The sequence below is a fragment of the Carassius gibelio genome, chromosome A16 (assembly GCF_023724105.1).
Source record: "Carassius gibelio isolate Cgi1373 ecotype wild population from Czech Republic chromosome A16, carGib1.2-hapl.c, whole genome shotgun sequence".
Lineage (NCBI taxonomy): Eukaryota > Metazoa > Chordata > Actinopteri > Cypriniformes > Cyprinidae > Carassius > Carassius gibelio.
The window spans coordinates 10,483,216-10,497,492 of NC_068386.1; the positions used below are offsets into that span (position 1 = coordinate 10,483,216).

The window sequence follows — 14,277 nt, forward strand, 5'->3', positions numbered from 1 at the left end:
GTAAACAGGTGTATAAATAGCAGTGGTATGCAAAGAAAACCACTCATGGTTTTGTGATTTTATGTTTTGAAATGTTTTGAAACCATAATAGATTAATATAAAATGTGTTCGTCTCCTTGACATTTGAGTCTGACAGCTCTAAATTCTCTCTCAATTCTCAAACGGAGTAACAAGTATCTTGAAAGTAAAAAAACAAACGAATAAAAAAACAATAAATGAGGTCTAGATGAAAATACTTCATCATGGTTCGGAAAAGGATCCCTTTTAAGTGGTCATATGCAGTGTTTAACAATTCTGTTGTCTGCTTCTAGGGTGGATCGGTGTTTTCTCCAGCTGTTGTAACAAGTACGTCTAAAGCCCAGGCTCAAACTGCATCTCTGGCTAGAGAACTTGGCTGCTCGGCCTCTGATATTTCACAGCTGCTGACCTGCCTGAGGAGTAAACCAGCTCAGAGCATCAATGCTGCCCAGACCAAGGTACAAGGGGTTACATTTGAGAAGAAAATGCACATAACTGTCAAAAACGATCATTATTTTTGTTGCGTAACATCTTTGGGGTGTTTTTTCTGTGTAGTTGTTAGCAGTGAGTGGTCCCCTGCAGGCCTGGTCACCAGTGGTTGATGGAACTGTAGTTCGGGAAAAGCCTTCTGTAGCCCTTCTGTCCGGAAACTTCCACAAAGCTGAATTACTTCTAGGGACATCATTTGAAGACGGCCTCATCAGCAGAGCCAAGAACATCAAGGTCAGGACAAAAAATATATCAGACTGAGAAATGAGCGAGAGCAAAGCACCTAAAAGATAGTGTAAGAATTAAAGCTGGGTGTGGTTAGAGAACAACTACTTCCATTCTCTTATTGGTGCTTTTGTGTTTATTTTATATGAGAAGAATTTCGAGCAGCTTCAGGGAAGGGCTGACAGCAAGACAGCGTTTTACGCAGCCCTGTCGAACTCTCTGGGAGGAGATGATGCTAATGCTTTCGTGAAGGAGGCCGCGACCTGGTTCTACTCTATGCAACACTCCCCCACACCCTCGGGATACAATGTGTTCTCTCGTGCACTGGAAAATGCTACGAGGTAAGAGGTGGAAGGTCATACAGAACAAAAGGACATTTTTTTTGTTTTCATTACAAGAATGTTGGATAGAAAGCATATACCTCCCAGATACCAAAGTTGCACTACCAAGCAAAATCGGTCTAAGATTGATTCATTTGTTTATTTATTGAAAGAAATTAACATTTTTAGCAATGATGCATTCATTTGAAGTTACAATTAAAACATTCTTGCAAGATATTTAAAAAAAAAAAAGAAGAGAAAAGGCTATTCTTTAGAACTTTTCTATTCATCAAAGAATTGTGGAAAACAAAAACATTTGCACAAAACGTATTATCGAGGAATAATATTATATATTAATATTAGAATAAATGTATTATCAATCGCTAGATCAGCATATTAGAATACATCACTGAAGACTTGAGTAATGGCTGCTTAACATTAAGCTTTGCCATTATAGGAATAAATTACATTTAAAAAAATATATTAAAATAAAGAAGAGTTACTTTGTAATAAAATTTCACAAGATAACTGTTTTACTGTATTACCTATCAAATAAATCGAATTTTGGTGAGTGAAAGACTTCTTTTAAAGAAGAAGTGCTGTGCTCCCAAAGAGGCCAGAATGATTTCTTTGAGAAGTAAAATCTTTCTGGGTTTATGCAATTTAAATGCAATGTTAAAAAGACAGTTTTAATCTGATTTAACAGCTTAGTTGCAATTCTTTAGTTCGATGCCAGAATGAACAATAGATTTCCTCTCTCAATGTGTTCACAGCTGCCGTTTCTGTAAGTCAATGATTTTGTTTGTTCAGACCCTTGAGAAAAGGTTAAGTGGTCTGGAATACCGAGGAATCCAGAGCTGAAATCATTTTGAGCCTTAGGGTAGGGCCCTGTGCTTGAATTCTTGTCTTGCGTTCACTGAGGGTGTGGAGGCAGCTTTGTTTGTGACAAAGAGGAAGGAAATGGTATATATAGGTCTCTGACTGAAATGTACTCAAGTGTGAGTTTAAAACAGTCCTAAGTAAAAACTGTCACTCATCAGTAATCTGAGAACAGTTTCATGACATTTTAACAGTGAAGTTTATATATTGGATGGGAATAACTAATATTGTAAGAAGAAAACTAAAAAATCTGTACAAAATGCACTGATGTTTTAATGGTAATTTGATGGATTTTAAGTAATATATTTATCTACTTCATAGGTAATGACTGAAGTGATCTAGCTCTGAATGATACTTGATGCATGACGGATGCAACCTTCTTGAGCTCAGTTTCTGTCAAACATTAGTGTTCTGAATTTTATTCAAAGCGTGTCTGGAAAATATGAGTTCAGCGGGCTAGCATGTACACTTGAGAGTCAAGAGTTCATTTAACAAAAAGCTCAGCCTTCTCCCTCTAATTTATTGCCGTTTGTGATTACCAGATCATATCTGCAAATACTACATTCTTCAGTTTTGGAAACACAACCTAAATATTTTAAATGCATAAAGGAAATGCTGAGTAGAATTACATTTCTGCTACAATAAGGTTAAATATATATATATATATATATATATATATATATATATATATATATATATATATATATATATATATATATATATATATATATATATATATATATATATATTTCTGTGATTTAAACTAGTTTTAAAGATACGAAATTCAGTCTTTAGTGTTTAGCTCATCTTTGAAGGGCAGTTTCATTTTCTTTTTGATATTATGTGTAATTATTAATACCTGCTTCTTTCTCTGAATTGTCAGGAGCTCTGAATGAAGTTGAGAAAGAGGACAAGCTGGCTGTCCACATAATCACTAGTGTCAGACAAAATACAATCCGAATGAGTAATGACCTGCTGCACATACAGCAGCATAGCATCATAAACAAGAAAGAGACCTAAAACTAGAATAGTACACACAGAACCCGATAAAACCAAGTTTAGATCCAGGATCATTTCCTGATCCTCTTTTTGCCATTGTTTCATTTCTTTTTGTTTCAACACTGTGGCAACCACAGAAAGCGACAATCGGGGCAGAATTAAACCATGTTAAATGAACCATAATGTGATAAAACTCCTGTGTTGTTATTAAAACCTTAAAATGCAGCTTGCACCTTGCCATGCATGATGCAGCCATATTATGCACATTTATTTCTGCAGAGATCTCTTCATCATCTGTCCAGCTGTGGACATGGCTGAATTCTGGGCAGCCAACACACGGTCCAGTGTTCACATGTACCACCTGCCTGAGGACTCTGCCTACAACAGGTGCCTCTCATTCCAAAAGCTTATTATCATACTTGATTTCACAGAACTCATGGCAACACACATAATAAAATCTATCACATTTAATGAGAATCTATGTACGCTAAATACATTTTTTCACAGTGCTGATCTGTCAGTGCCGATGGATGTGCAGTACCTCTTTGGAGTTCCTCTTGCCTCAGAAATGCATGATCTCTTCATCTCCAAAGAGAGAACGCTTGCCTTGCAGATCATGAACTACATGGCAAACTTCATAAAGTCTGGGTATTTATCAACCTTTTCAGTTGTATTTTTTTTTTACGTTATGTAATGTTTTTATTTTCCTTATGTTTAAGTGAAATTTAGGGCAGGATTTGATTCTGTACATCAGTTGTTGATTGGATGAAGGCAGATCTGAGCGTCAGTCTGGTCAATTGTAAGAAAAAAGCAAGTTTGAAGGGAGAGTTCACTCAAAAATGAAACTTCTGTCATCATTTACTCACATTGCAACACAAATTAAGATATTTATTAAATTAGCATTTTCAAGGATTTCGGATGACATAAGTTTGAGCAAATGATGACAGAATTTTCTTTTTTGGTAAACTATCCCTTTAAAACAACCAAATGATTGAAGAAATCTAGCATTTGTCATCAGAACACTGAGTTATAACATTTTAATTGAAAATTCGACTTTATTGATTATTGCACAGCCATGTCCATCTCTCCTCTGCTCTCCACAGCAACCCCAACCTGCCTCTTGCAGCATCTAGGACATCCTTCAGTAAGTTCTTACCCCCATGGCCTCAGTTCATGCCTCACCAGGGTGGACGGGGCTATAAGGAGCTGTCCTTTACACTCAGTAACCGCAAGAACCTCCAGAGTCCTCAATGTTCCTTCTGGTCTCAATATGTGCCGACTTTGAGCACCTCTACCGGTTAGTACCACATTAAGAGATTGGAAGATAACAGTGGGTTGGTTGTACTTTTAGACCTGACTTTGACTTTTGACTTCACAGCTAAATTCTCCTGTGAGACTTCAGTGGGAGATTCTGGAGGTATTCAAAATCCAACCCAAGTGCCAAAGTCAATCCCAGACCCAAGCTTCTCTCTGACGCCAAGCAAACCTAAATCTGAGAAAGATGCTTACAATTAGTCTCAGAATGTTTAGATTTTCTTGTAATTGCTTGTTCCAGAAGCAATCTTTGCACTATATCATTGTGGAGTTTCTATTGATATTTCTATTCTATTTCTATTATTAATCATTTTGATTAGGAATCATGGTAGAACCTAAACAATAAATTGCATTGAAAACACTTTTGGGTTGTTGTTCTTCACTTTTGACATTTAGAAACAAAATGCTTCAAATATTGTTAGAGTATTTAAATATCTTCATTAATAATTAATCAGGTGATTACACATTAAAACAAAGACATCATAATGTCACATGGAATAGGAACTGACCAAAGCTGCCAGGAGGACATAGGAGTAATCCTTTCAGCAAGTTTCCAGATGCTGCAACAGCCTTGTGTGTCACCAACTGAGGGCTATTCTGCGATGCTAATTATCACTTTATTCCTAGAGATTATAAGAAGCCTTTCCTCTTTGTCTAGTCTATTCTGTTCCAGCTGTCTGGACAATTGAACTTTCAGCAAAAGTCAATGTCAGAGCATTTTTCTCATAATGTGTTATTTTGTGAGACTCTTTTTAAATAATTTCTACATGAACTATGAAACAAAGCTGCACGTTAAGGGTTGAAATATGAAAGGTTTTCCAGTGATTTTTTTTTTTTTTAAGTCTGTGATACAGGAATTTAGAATATACTGTTCTTCTGTTTAGTTCATCAGTCGCAGGCTGCCCAGGCGTCCATATCAATTTGTAAAGAGTGGAAACCTAAAGCGCAACATAGCATATGATTCAAGGTTTTTGGCAGAATATGAACGCATCACACAAAACAGTTTCAAAATTCAATTCTATGCTTACCATTTAAATTAAAAATATATTGTTAATAAAGTTTATTTTTCAAATCTAGTTTAGAAAAGATTAATGTGAGTATATTTCAATTGGTCAGTTTTCTGTAGTAGATTCAAGTACTGTAAAAATGTTAAATTATGGCAAAAAAGAAAGCTGCACAGCAGCTGTGGTTGCCAGAAATTCATGGTTTTAAAGTGTACAGTAGATTTTATCAGTAAAATTTAGGTAGGATTTAAAAGTATTATTAAATCACAACAATGTCTGCTCACTTAAATATACATTTTCACCTCCATGACAGCTCTACAGGAAGAAATTATTTAAGGACACACAGTTCTCTGTCCAACTGCTCTTATCTAGAATTCCTGCTGATCTCTGGAATGATTTGTGTCCAAATGTCAAGCAGTTAAATCAATATAATACATGTACGATGGATTTAAATAATGAATGCCTCTTCTCTTGTATTCTGCTTATAAAAAATTATATATTGACTACATTTACACTCTAAAAAATGCTGGGTTATTTCAATCTAACTATGGGTCAAATTTGGTCTAACCCAACTTTTGGGTTAAAAAATGTAATGTAAAAATTTAACCCAATGGTTGGGTTAGTCCATATTTGACCCAAAATTTGGTTGAAACAACCCAGCATTTATGATTAAAAATCTTTCATCAGATTCTTTGATTCTTTGACCGAAGGTCACTCTAAAGAAATCCTCTTACGAGTGAGTAAAGTCCCGGAATTAATGGCTTGCGTTAATTTTATGTCATGCAGTAATTATGCCACTGCCGAGACGTAACTGAGACGTGAGAAATCCTCTGTTGGTGATTTGATAAGATCGACAAACGGTAGGAAAATGTCGCTTTCTAAATCATTCAGACGTTTGATTTTGCTTCCTCCCCCTTGAGGACTGAACATCCAGCAAACTCCCTCTAAATCTGACAGACTGACTTACTGAAGTCCAGTAACGCTGACCGACACATCACGAGCGCCGTGTGGACGCCACGAGGGAACGCTTGTGGATTCTACCTGTAGCAAACAACATTTCTTGTTTCAATGCATTTCTTTCAGGTATATAGTAATGTGGAGACCCCTGTCGTGGATTCTTTTGATAGCCAGTTTGCACCAGGTGAGTCTTATCATATCGTTAATTGAATACAGTATTTGAATTTGAATAAAAAAAAAATTAAAGAAAAATCACGCAACTGAAGGCAGACTGTTTCAAGGAAAAGTAAAGGAAAGCAAGAATATTTGTTGTAAGCTGCCCTTTCAAGCAGTTAAAGTAATGATGAGTTGGAGACTGTATCTCTATGTGGAGACTGAAAAACTGTATCATGTCATAACCTACGTGTAAATTCTTTACAGCCTACAAATGCATCAAAAGAAAACCTAAATAATACTGTGTTCCAATTCTGACAATCAATGGCATGGTGACAATAAAGCAAAACAATTATCTATTGGTGCATCATGTGCCAGAAGTCATGAGTTTGAGCGATTTTATACTAATTAATGCTCGGAAATCAAGTCTAGGAAGTGTTCAGTAGATTGTAACACACACACAGCCTAACACAGTTTCTATATTATGTATTTATTATAATCTTGTTGTTGTTGTTTGTCCTTATTTTACCAAATTTGGTGACATTCATCACACTAACAAAAGTGCTATTGTATGCTGAATATCGATTATCAAATTATTAATATTAATAAATTATGCCTCACAATATATATATATATATATATATATATATATATATATATATATATATATATATATATATATATATATATATATATATTTAAATCAACATATATTATATATATATATATATATATATATATATATATATATATATATATATATTTCTGTCAAATCAAATAATTTCTCCGCCATTGAAATAAAGAATCAAGCGTCACTTATCAGAATTAAACAATTCACAGACGGAAAACTCCGGACTGGATCACACATTCGAGTGGAGCGGATCCGCTGAGAGCCCTTCTCCGCTTCTGCAATACGTTGTTGTTCCACTCCATTTCACTGTTGTTACATTTGATCCACCGTTGAAAGAAACCCGGTCTGATGGAAAGAGAAAACGAAAGATACTTTGAGGACCAAAACTTAGGCGATGCCATACAACTCAGGCAGTATTGATTTTATTCAAATCAAAACGTTATGTCACAAAAATGTTGCATATCGTTCTGTTTGTATATCTATTAAAATCAGCAATCAGTTTTGGAAAGCACATTTGGTGTAATTACACTGTAAAAGGGATCATGTGCTTGTTCAGATTAGAAACTAATCCAATGCATCCTCTACAATGAAGGTCTTAGAAGTCTATTCAAAGGGTCCCATTTCAATGTAATTTCAAAGCACACTCTCTGTTGCCCCAAAGTGGCTAAAGTTGGCATATCTTCTTCATGTTCCTCTCCTGTCTCCCACACAGGCCAGTTCCCACAACTCCACAGACTCTCCTCTTGCGACTACAGATTTGGACCCTCGTAACCGAAATCGATACTGCCAGTGGCCTTGTAAGTGCCCTAAGAATGCCCCTGTTTGCCCACACGGGGTCAGCCTGTTGACCGATGGATGTGACTGCTGCAAGGCCTGTGCCAAGCAGGTGGGGGAGACCTGTAATGAGAGAGATACCTGTGACTATCATAAAGGACTTTACTGTGACTACAGTGCGGACAAGCCGAGGTACGAAAAGGGAGTGTGTGCATGTAAGTGACCTTATGTGTTCCTTTACAGTGGGATAGTTAAAATACTATAAATAAACTTTTTTTTGTAAATGTGACTTTCAGTTGAATTACCTAATAAATTGTAAAATAAAATAAAATAACTTGAATATAATTCATATTAATGCATATGCACATAAGCCACTAGAGAAAATGTAAATTTAGCATTTTATGTATATACTATTACTAGACCAATCATGTTCAGTACCAACAAATTACATACAATATATAATTCTTTTCATATTCTGTGTCAAATTGGTACTCGGGCACAAAACTGTCACAGAATCTTTTAGTTGTCAGTATGAATATCCAGACTTCTTTGTTTCAGATGTTATGGGAACAGGCTGTGAGTATAACGGTGTTATTTACCGTAATGGCCAAAGCTTCCAACCCAATTGTAAGTACCGCTGTCTGTGTGTGAATGGGGCGATTGGATGTGTGTCACTTTGCACGAAGTCCCTGCCTCCCCGGGTCTGGTGTCAGTCCCCCAAGCGAGTGAAGATCCCAGGCCAGTGTTGTGAGAAATGGATCTGCGAAGAGCCCCGTAAACCACGTAAGACCAACCCCAGACACGCTCATGAGGATGGTGAGCCATGCGGTGGTAAATATCTATAGCATCTTCTGGTGACCGTGCATTGTTTTAGTTCTTTATCACTAATGAATTACTCCTCTTCTTTATGTCTTTTTCAGTGTCCCTCATCACTAATGATATTTGGCCTAAAAATTGCATTACCCAGACTACCCCGTGGAGTCCCTGCTCAAAGACCTGTGGGCGGGGCATATCACAGCGCATCTCTAATGACAACCCTGGCTGTGTGATGGAGAAAGTGTCTCGACTGTGTAACCTCCGACCCTGTGAGGTGGACATCACCAAGCACTTTAGAGTAAGAATTGATTCTGTCTCTGGTTTATTTCTGTTCTATTTCATTTGCACACCCATCATGTTTCCCATTTATTTTAATTATATATTAAGTAAGAATAATAAATATCATAAATATTTTGAATCTATCTAATAGATAGATAAACTGATAGACTGATAGATAGATAGATAGATAGATAGATAGATAGATAGATAGATAGATAGATAGATAGATTGATTGATTGATTGATTGATTGATTGATTGACAGACAGACAGACAGACAGACACACACACACACACACACAGAGAGAGAGACAGACAGAGATAGGAAGACAGCAGATGGATGGATTGTTTGATGAATTGACTGTCATAATATTTTCATAGATAGATAGACAGACAGACAGACACACACACACACACACAGAGAGACAGACACGCACACACACGCATACACACACACACACACAGAGAGAGAGACAGACAGAGATAGGAAGACAGCAGATGGATGGATTGTTTGATAAATTGACTGTCATAATATTTTCATAGATAGATAGACAGACAGACACACACACACACACACACACACACAGAGAGAGACAGACAGATGGATAGACACACACACACACACACACACAGACAGATACAGACAGACAGACAGACACACACACACACACACAGACAGAGATAGGAAGACAGACAGACAGACACAGAGAGAGATAGGAAGACAGCAGATGGATGGATTGTTTGATGAATTGATTGATTGATTGTCATATCATTATCATTGATAGATAGATAGATAGATAGATAGACAGACAGACAGACAGACAGACACGCACACGCACGCACACACACACACACACACACACACACAGAAATAGGAAGACAGCAAATGAATTGATTGTTAGATGAATTGATTGATTGACTGTCAAATTATTGTCACTGATGGATGGATAGATGTATTGATTGCCATATCTGTCACTCAGCCAGGTAAAAAATGCCTGAACATCTACCGTGAACCAGAGTTTCAGAACTTCACCATCTCAGGCTGCATCAGTAAGAAGGCGTATTGGCCCAAATACTGTGGAGTCTGTAGCGATGAGCGCTGCTGCATCCCATACAAGTCTAAGACCATCGAGGTGGAGTTTGAGTGTCCAGATGGTTCAGTTTTTTCTTGGAAATACATGTGGATCAATGCCTGCTTCTGCAACCTCTCCTGCAGGAATCCAAATGATATATTTGCAGATCTGGAGCAATACTATGAGCTCAATGAGATTGTTAACTAACTAATTCACCACAATCTCTTTTTATGGCATCCTTATAGGCTCACTTTTTTAGTCTGTACATCACATTTGACAGTGACAGGGATGATGCATAGCATAGAAAGGAATCATTCACTGTTGATGATGAGATAATTTCAAATGATTTAAGAATGAACGTCAGCACAATAACTCATATTGAGATGGCTTGTGGGGGGAACAATGTTAGTTCAGACTCAAGGACTTTATGGTACAACAGGATTTCTGATGGATGGATGGGGACAAATATTAAAAGTAAGGAAATGTTACATTTAAGATGTTGACTTCAAAAAATATATATAAAAAAATAATTGCCTGGCTTCGACGATAAAATAAATTCTCCTTAAAGGAATACACATCATCGTTTTTTTTTAAATATACAGTACATTAGGTAAAATGCTGTTAAAATACATTTTTGTATCTTTGTTAAGTAACATATTCTAAAATACTGATAAAAGAAGTGACAGTGATTCCATTTTTATTTTGCCAAGTTGCTACTGTTTATATTTAATTCTGGAAAATGCAAGAAATGTTTCTTTCTTATTAAAAGGCATTTGCTTATCCTTATGCTTTGACTTTAGACATCATATGTTTGTTCTTCATATTTTCCTTGCTCATTAATATAATGTAAGATGGGACCGAAAGATGCACAACCACTGATTTAGATTCTATATCAAATGTTCTGTAGACTACATTGTTGACTTAACTAAAAATACTGTCAGTATTTTACAGTACTGTTAGATATTACAAGTACAGAAATATGCAATAAAAAAAAAAAAAATTTGAGCCAAACATTCATTCTCATCAGAAAACTCTCCAACACAATCATACACACTCCCCATTTTAAGATACATACGTTCTCACAGACAAGTGTAAGCATCATAGAACCTTATTCATTTAACAAAATCATTATAAAATATTACATATTGTATATTGTAAGTAATGAAACAGATATTGAAACCACAGTTTCATTTATTTAAACTAGTGCCAAGTCTTTTACTTATGTTCAGTATTTGTTTGATGTGGGGGCCATCTCTAATGTATCCCATGTGTCAAATTTCCCTTGTGATAAATACCAATGATGAACATTATCTAATCAGAGGAGCATCAGCTTTCAGGTTCAAATTCTGTCACTTCAAGTCCAACCGTCAGCTGAGTTCCATTCTGATTTTCACAGTGGTATTATTTTGACGAGGTGTTCAGCAGGACAGCTCGACGGAATGCGTGAGGGCCGAGGAACTGTGCTCTGCTCCAGAGCTGCTCTCCATGGAAACGTCAGGGTGGTTCGCTTTCAGTGCTATCAGGCTAATGTTAGCCTTTTCTAAGACCTCCTATTGCACCTTTAATACTGCTCAAGAGGAAAGAAAAATCCCCTCCAATCTTTAAGCAATGGCTTAATTTAAGGACCTACTACATTATATGACCATAGAAAAAATATGGCACTCTATAAGAGGCTGTACCAAAGTTTTATATTACTTAATACTTGGCAACCTGTTTTAGATCAGATAAAGAAGATGGACCCCTCAGTTATCTCAGAGGAGTGATAAAAAATAATGATAATTATATATATATATATATATATATATATATATATATATATATATATATATCTCAGAAAGCTTAAATGCATAACCGTGCAATGGGGAAATTGTTGCGGGTAGGGATGTTTTCTAAGTAAGGAAAAAGATGTCTACCTGTATTATATGCCTCATGTTTGACAAAATAAAAACACTTTGGAACAAAGATAACAACGAAATGCTGGGATATCAAATTAGCTGCAATTAGTAAATTAAATGTGTTTGAGTGAATGCAAAGGATGGTAAGGTCACTGACCTTGAGAAATGATGCTGTTGTTGGGTTCATTCTGGAGTTGCTGGCAACCTGTGAAATGTTTATATAATCATTATATTACTGCTTTGCACACTGCTTTGGTTTCAATTTATTTACAGTTTATAGTTAATTATGGGGAAATTGTTGAAACCAATCACCGTCGAGTAACATTACATTTCTATGGGAGTCATATAAGATAACATATTTTAAGATATGAACATATTTAAGATAATAAAGAAATAGCAGTTCTCACCACAGCATCCACAATTGGAGAATTATCAACCACTATCAACAAAGCTGGACACCTGTCATGAAGACAAATCACTGATTGAAGCACAATTTTAAGGTCTAGGCCAGTGGTTCCTAAACCTGTCCTGGAGAACCCCCATGTGTCCCTTGTCAGACACTCCCAATTTAGTTTGTGCAGTCTCTACTAATGAACGGATGAGTTGAATCGGGTGTGTTAGATAAGGGAGACTTACAAAAGGTGCAGGGCAGGGGGTCCTACTAGACAGGTTTGGAAAGCACTGGTCTAGGCACTTGTCAAAATCTTGTATGCTTACTGTCATCGGGTCGGACTTACTGACGTGTTCATGCATTTACATTTCCTCCTTGTACTGGTCTCTCAATCTCAAGATTCTAAATCATATCAAAAGCTCATTATTAATCAGTCAAATTATTTACAGATTTCCTCAGTTCTCACCTTTCCAAACAGGTGTGAAATGGCTGTATCAGGGAGAACATGCTTGTAATCTTCGGAGAGTGTAACACTTTAGTGAGGATTTGTGCAATGGCAGGGCTTTGAACTTATATATAAACTCATTCAAATTAGTTAAATAATGCAGTCATTTCAAATCTTTTGTGACTGCAAATCTATCATAAAATAAAATAAAAAATAAAATCAGTTTTATATCTTTTGTGCTGCCCAGTGCATTAAACTCTCTGCCTGCATACTCAAATCAATCAGAACAAGACCTTCCATCATGTCTGGATGTTTTAAATTTAAGAGACACATGTGAAAATCAATAATTAATGGCAAAATAAATTACCAAATGGAAACAATCCTGTGATTAAACACCTTGTGATAGTAATCAGCAGAATAACATTGCAAAATGCTTTGTAGCCAAAGTTGCAGAATTGCAATCCAAGCTATTTAAAGCAATTCAAAATGCAACTGAGAGGGAAATTATATGAAACTCACTGCAAAACAAGCAAGGATGCTGCGCCAACCACCATTCCAATCACACTCTTCAGACTGTGACGGAAAAAGAGCAAGCATTTGGATCCAGACTACTTGAATGTTACAAAATAAGAGTTGAACTTAACAGTTTTAAGCATTTAAGATTTACCCAAAATACTTGAGAACCATAGGGAGGGTTTCTGAGAGCTGATCCATGGAAGGGTAGGTATACCTACAATAATAACAGACAGTTCTTTAACAAACTCACATATGAGGAACAATATGCAGGTCAAACACTATGGCGTTCCAATCAAACAGCATGACAGGTTCATTAGGTTTGGCTGATGGTCTTCCAGGCATTGGTGAGGTCATAATCTGTCTGGATGCTGTTCTGGGAGGTTGGATTATGGGCAGTGGATGTCCGTTGCTCTAGCAGATGGCAGTTCATAAACATGTTCTGCTCCCCTCAGACCCTACAAGTTACATGCTGACCTACATTCTGCCAGTCTGGTGCTAGAGGGTGCTGATTAAAGCTGTTTGCATTATATTTCCTAAAGCTGATCCACTCCGATTGAACAGATTTGAAATGGATTTCCTGTTTTAGAGGCATGGGGAAATTAACCTAAAGATGTTTTTTGTCTTTGTTGACAGAATACGTAAGAGTTGATAATTCACTTTAAATTTTGAGACATAAATCTGAAGGTTTTAGTTAATCGTATGCCTTCGGATGGTCTGATAGACCTGGAACCATAATATGACTGCAATGACACCTTCACTTACTCTGTGGAAAGCATGCTGGCACCCTCCTGCTGTCCTGGGGAGTCAACATGGCACACAGCAAATTGTTGCATGATCTCATGCATGACTTTGTGTTTAAAGAGCGACTCAAAACAGCTCTTATCTGCAGAACAGAGGACACAATTGTGTTACTAAGATATCCATACACAAATTATTCAGTCCATTAAGACAGAATACAAATGAGATGTTAGATATAAAGGACTAGTTTTAAGCACAATGGAACTTGCACTGCCGTCTGCATTGTTACCGAACAGCTTGTGAAAAAGTCTCATATACAATGAAAAAATAAATAAGAAGGTATCTCACAGTGATGTCAAGCTC

General features: G+C 36.5%; 2 protein-coding genes and 1 pseudogene across 6 annotated transcripts in view; 2 read left to right on the top strand and 1 right to left on the bottom strand.

Moving 5' to 3' along the window:
- tg (thyroglobulin) overlaps positions 1 to 4,605 on the top strand; it is a 28,069-nt gene extending 23,464 nt beyond the window's left edge. For all 3 annotated transcript variants that reach the window (XM_052618342.1, XM_052618343.1, XM_052618344.1), the window contains exons 42-48: positions 312 to 476; positions 574 to 741; positions 886 to 1,073; positions 3,210 to 3,317; positions 3,438 to 3,578; positions 4,034 to 4,227; positions 4,309 to 4,605. In XM_052618342.1, the coding sequence (XP_052474302.1) occupies positions 312 to 476; positions 574 to 741; positions 886 to 1,073; positions 3,210 to 3,317; positions 3,438 to 3,578; positions 4,034 to 4,227; positions 4,309 to 4,445 (1,101 nt within the window). In that variant the 3' untranslated portion in view covers positions 4,446 to 4,605. The remainder of the gene's footprint in view (positions 1 to 311; positions 477 to 573; positions 742 to 885; positions 1,074 to 3,209; positions 3,318 to 3,437; positions 3,579 to 4,033; positions 4,228 to 4,308) is intronic.
- Positions 4,606 to 6,122: 1,517 nt separating this feature from the next.
- ccn4b (cellular communication network factor 4b) lies at positions 6,123 to 10,715 on the top strand. 3 transcript variants are annotated; one of them, XM_052618347.1, is made up of 5 exons: positions 6,123 to 6,389; positions 7,702 to 7,978; positions 8,322 to 8,579; positions 8,684 to 8,877; positions 9,837 to 10,715. In XM_052618347.1, exons 1-5 carry the CDS (start codon positions 6,342 to 6,344, stop codon positions 10,134 to 10,136), a joined length of 1,077 nt encoding a protein of 358 aa, XP_052474307.1. In that variant the 5' UTR covers positions 6,123 to 6,341; the 3' UTR covers positions 10,137 to 10,715. The 3 variants fall into 3 exon arrangements, with proteins under 3 accessions (XP_052474307.1, XP_052474306.1, XP_052474308.1); XM_052618346.1 differs by having other exon boundaries at positions 6,152 to 6,389; positions 8,322 to 8,594; XM_052618348.1 differs by lacking the exon at positions 6,123 to 6,389 and having other exon boundaries at positions 7,708 to 7,955; positions 8,322 to 8,594.
- A 1,053-nt stretch (positions 10,716 to 11,768) lies between these two features.
- On the bottom strand, positions 11,769 to 14,228 carry LOC128030193 (protein NDRG1-like; annotated as a pseudogene).
- Positions 14,229 to 14,277: the final 49 nt, after the last annotated feature.

Excerpts from the sequence above, each read along its gene's own strand:
- ccn4b (XM_052618346.1), top strand. The coding sequence starts at position 6,342 with ATGTGGAGACCCCTGTCGTGGATTCTTTTGATAGCCAGTTTGCACCAG. Across the intron at positions 7,979-8,321 it reads CGAAAAGGGAGTGTGTGCAT|ATGTTATGGGAACAGGCTGT; the intron begins GTAAGTGACCTT and ends TCTTTGTTTCAG. Across the intron at positions 8,878-9,836 it reads ACATCACCAAGCACTTTAGA|CCAGGTAAAAAATGCCTGAA; the intron begins GTAAGAATTGAT and ends TCTGTCACTCAG.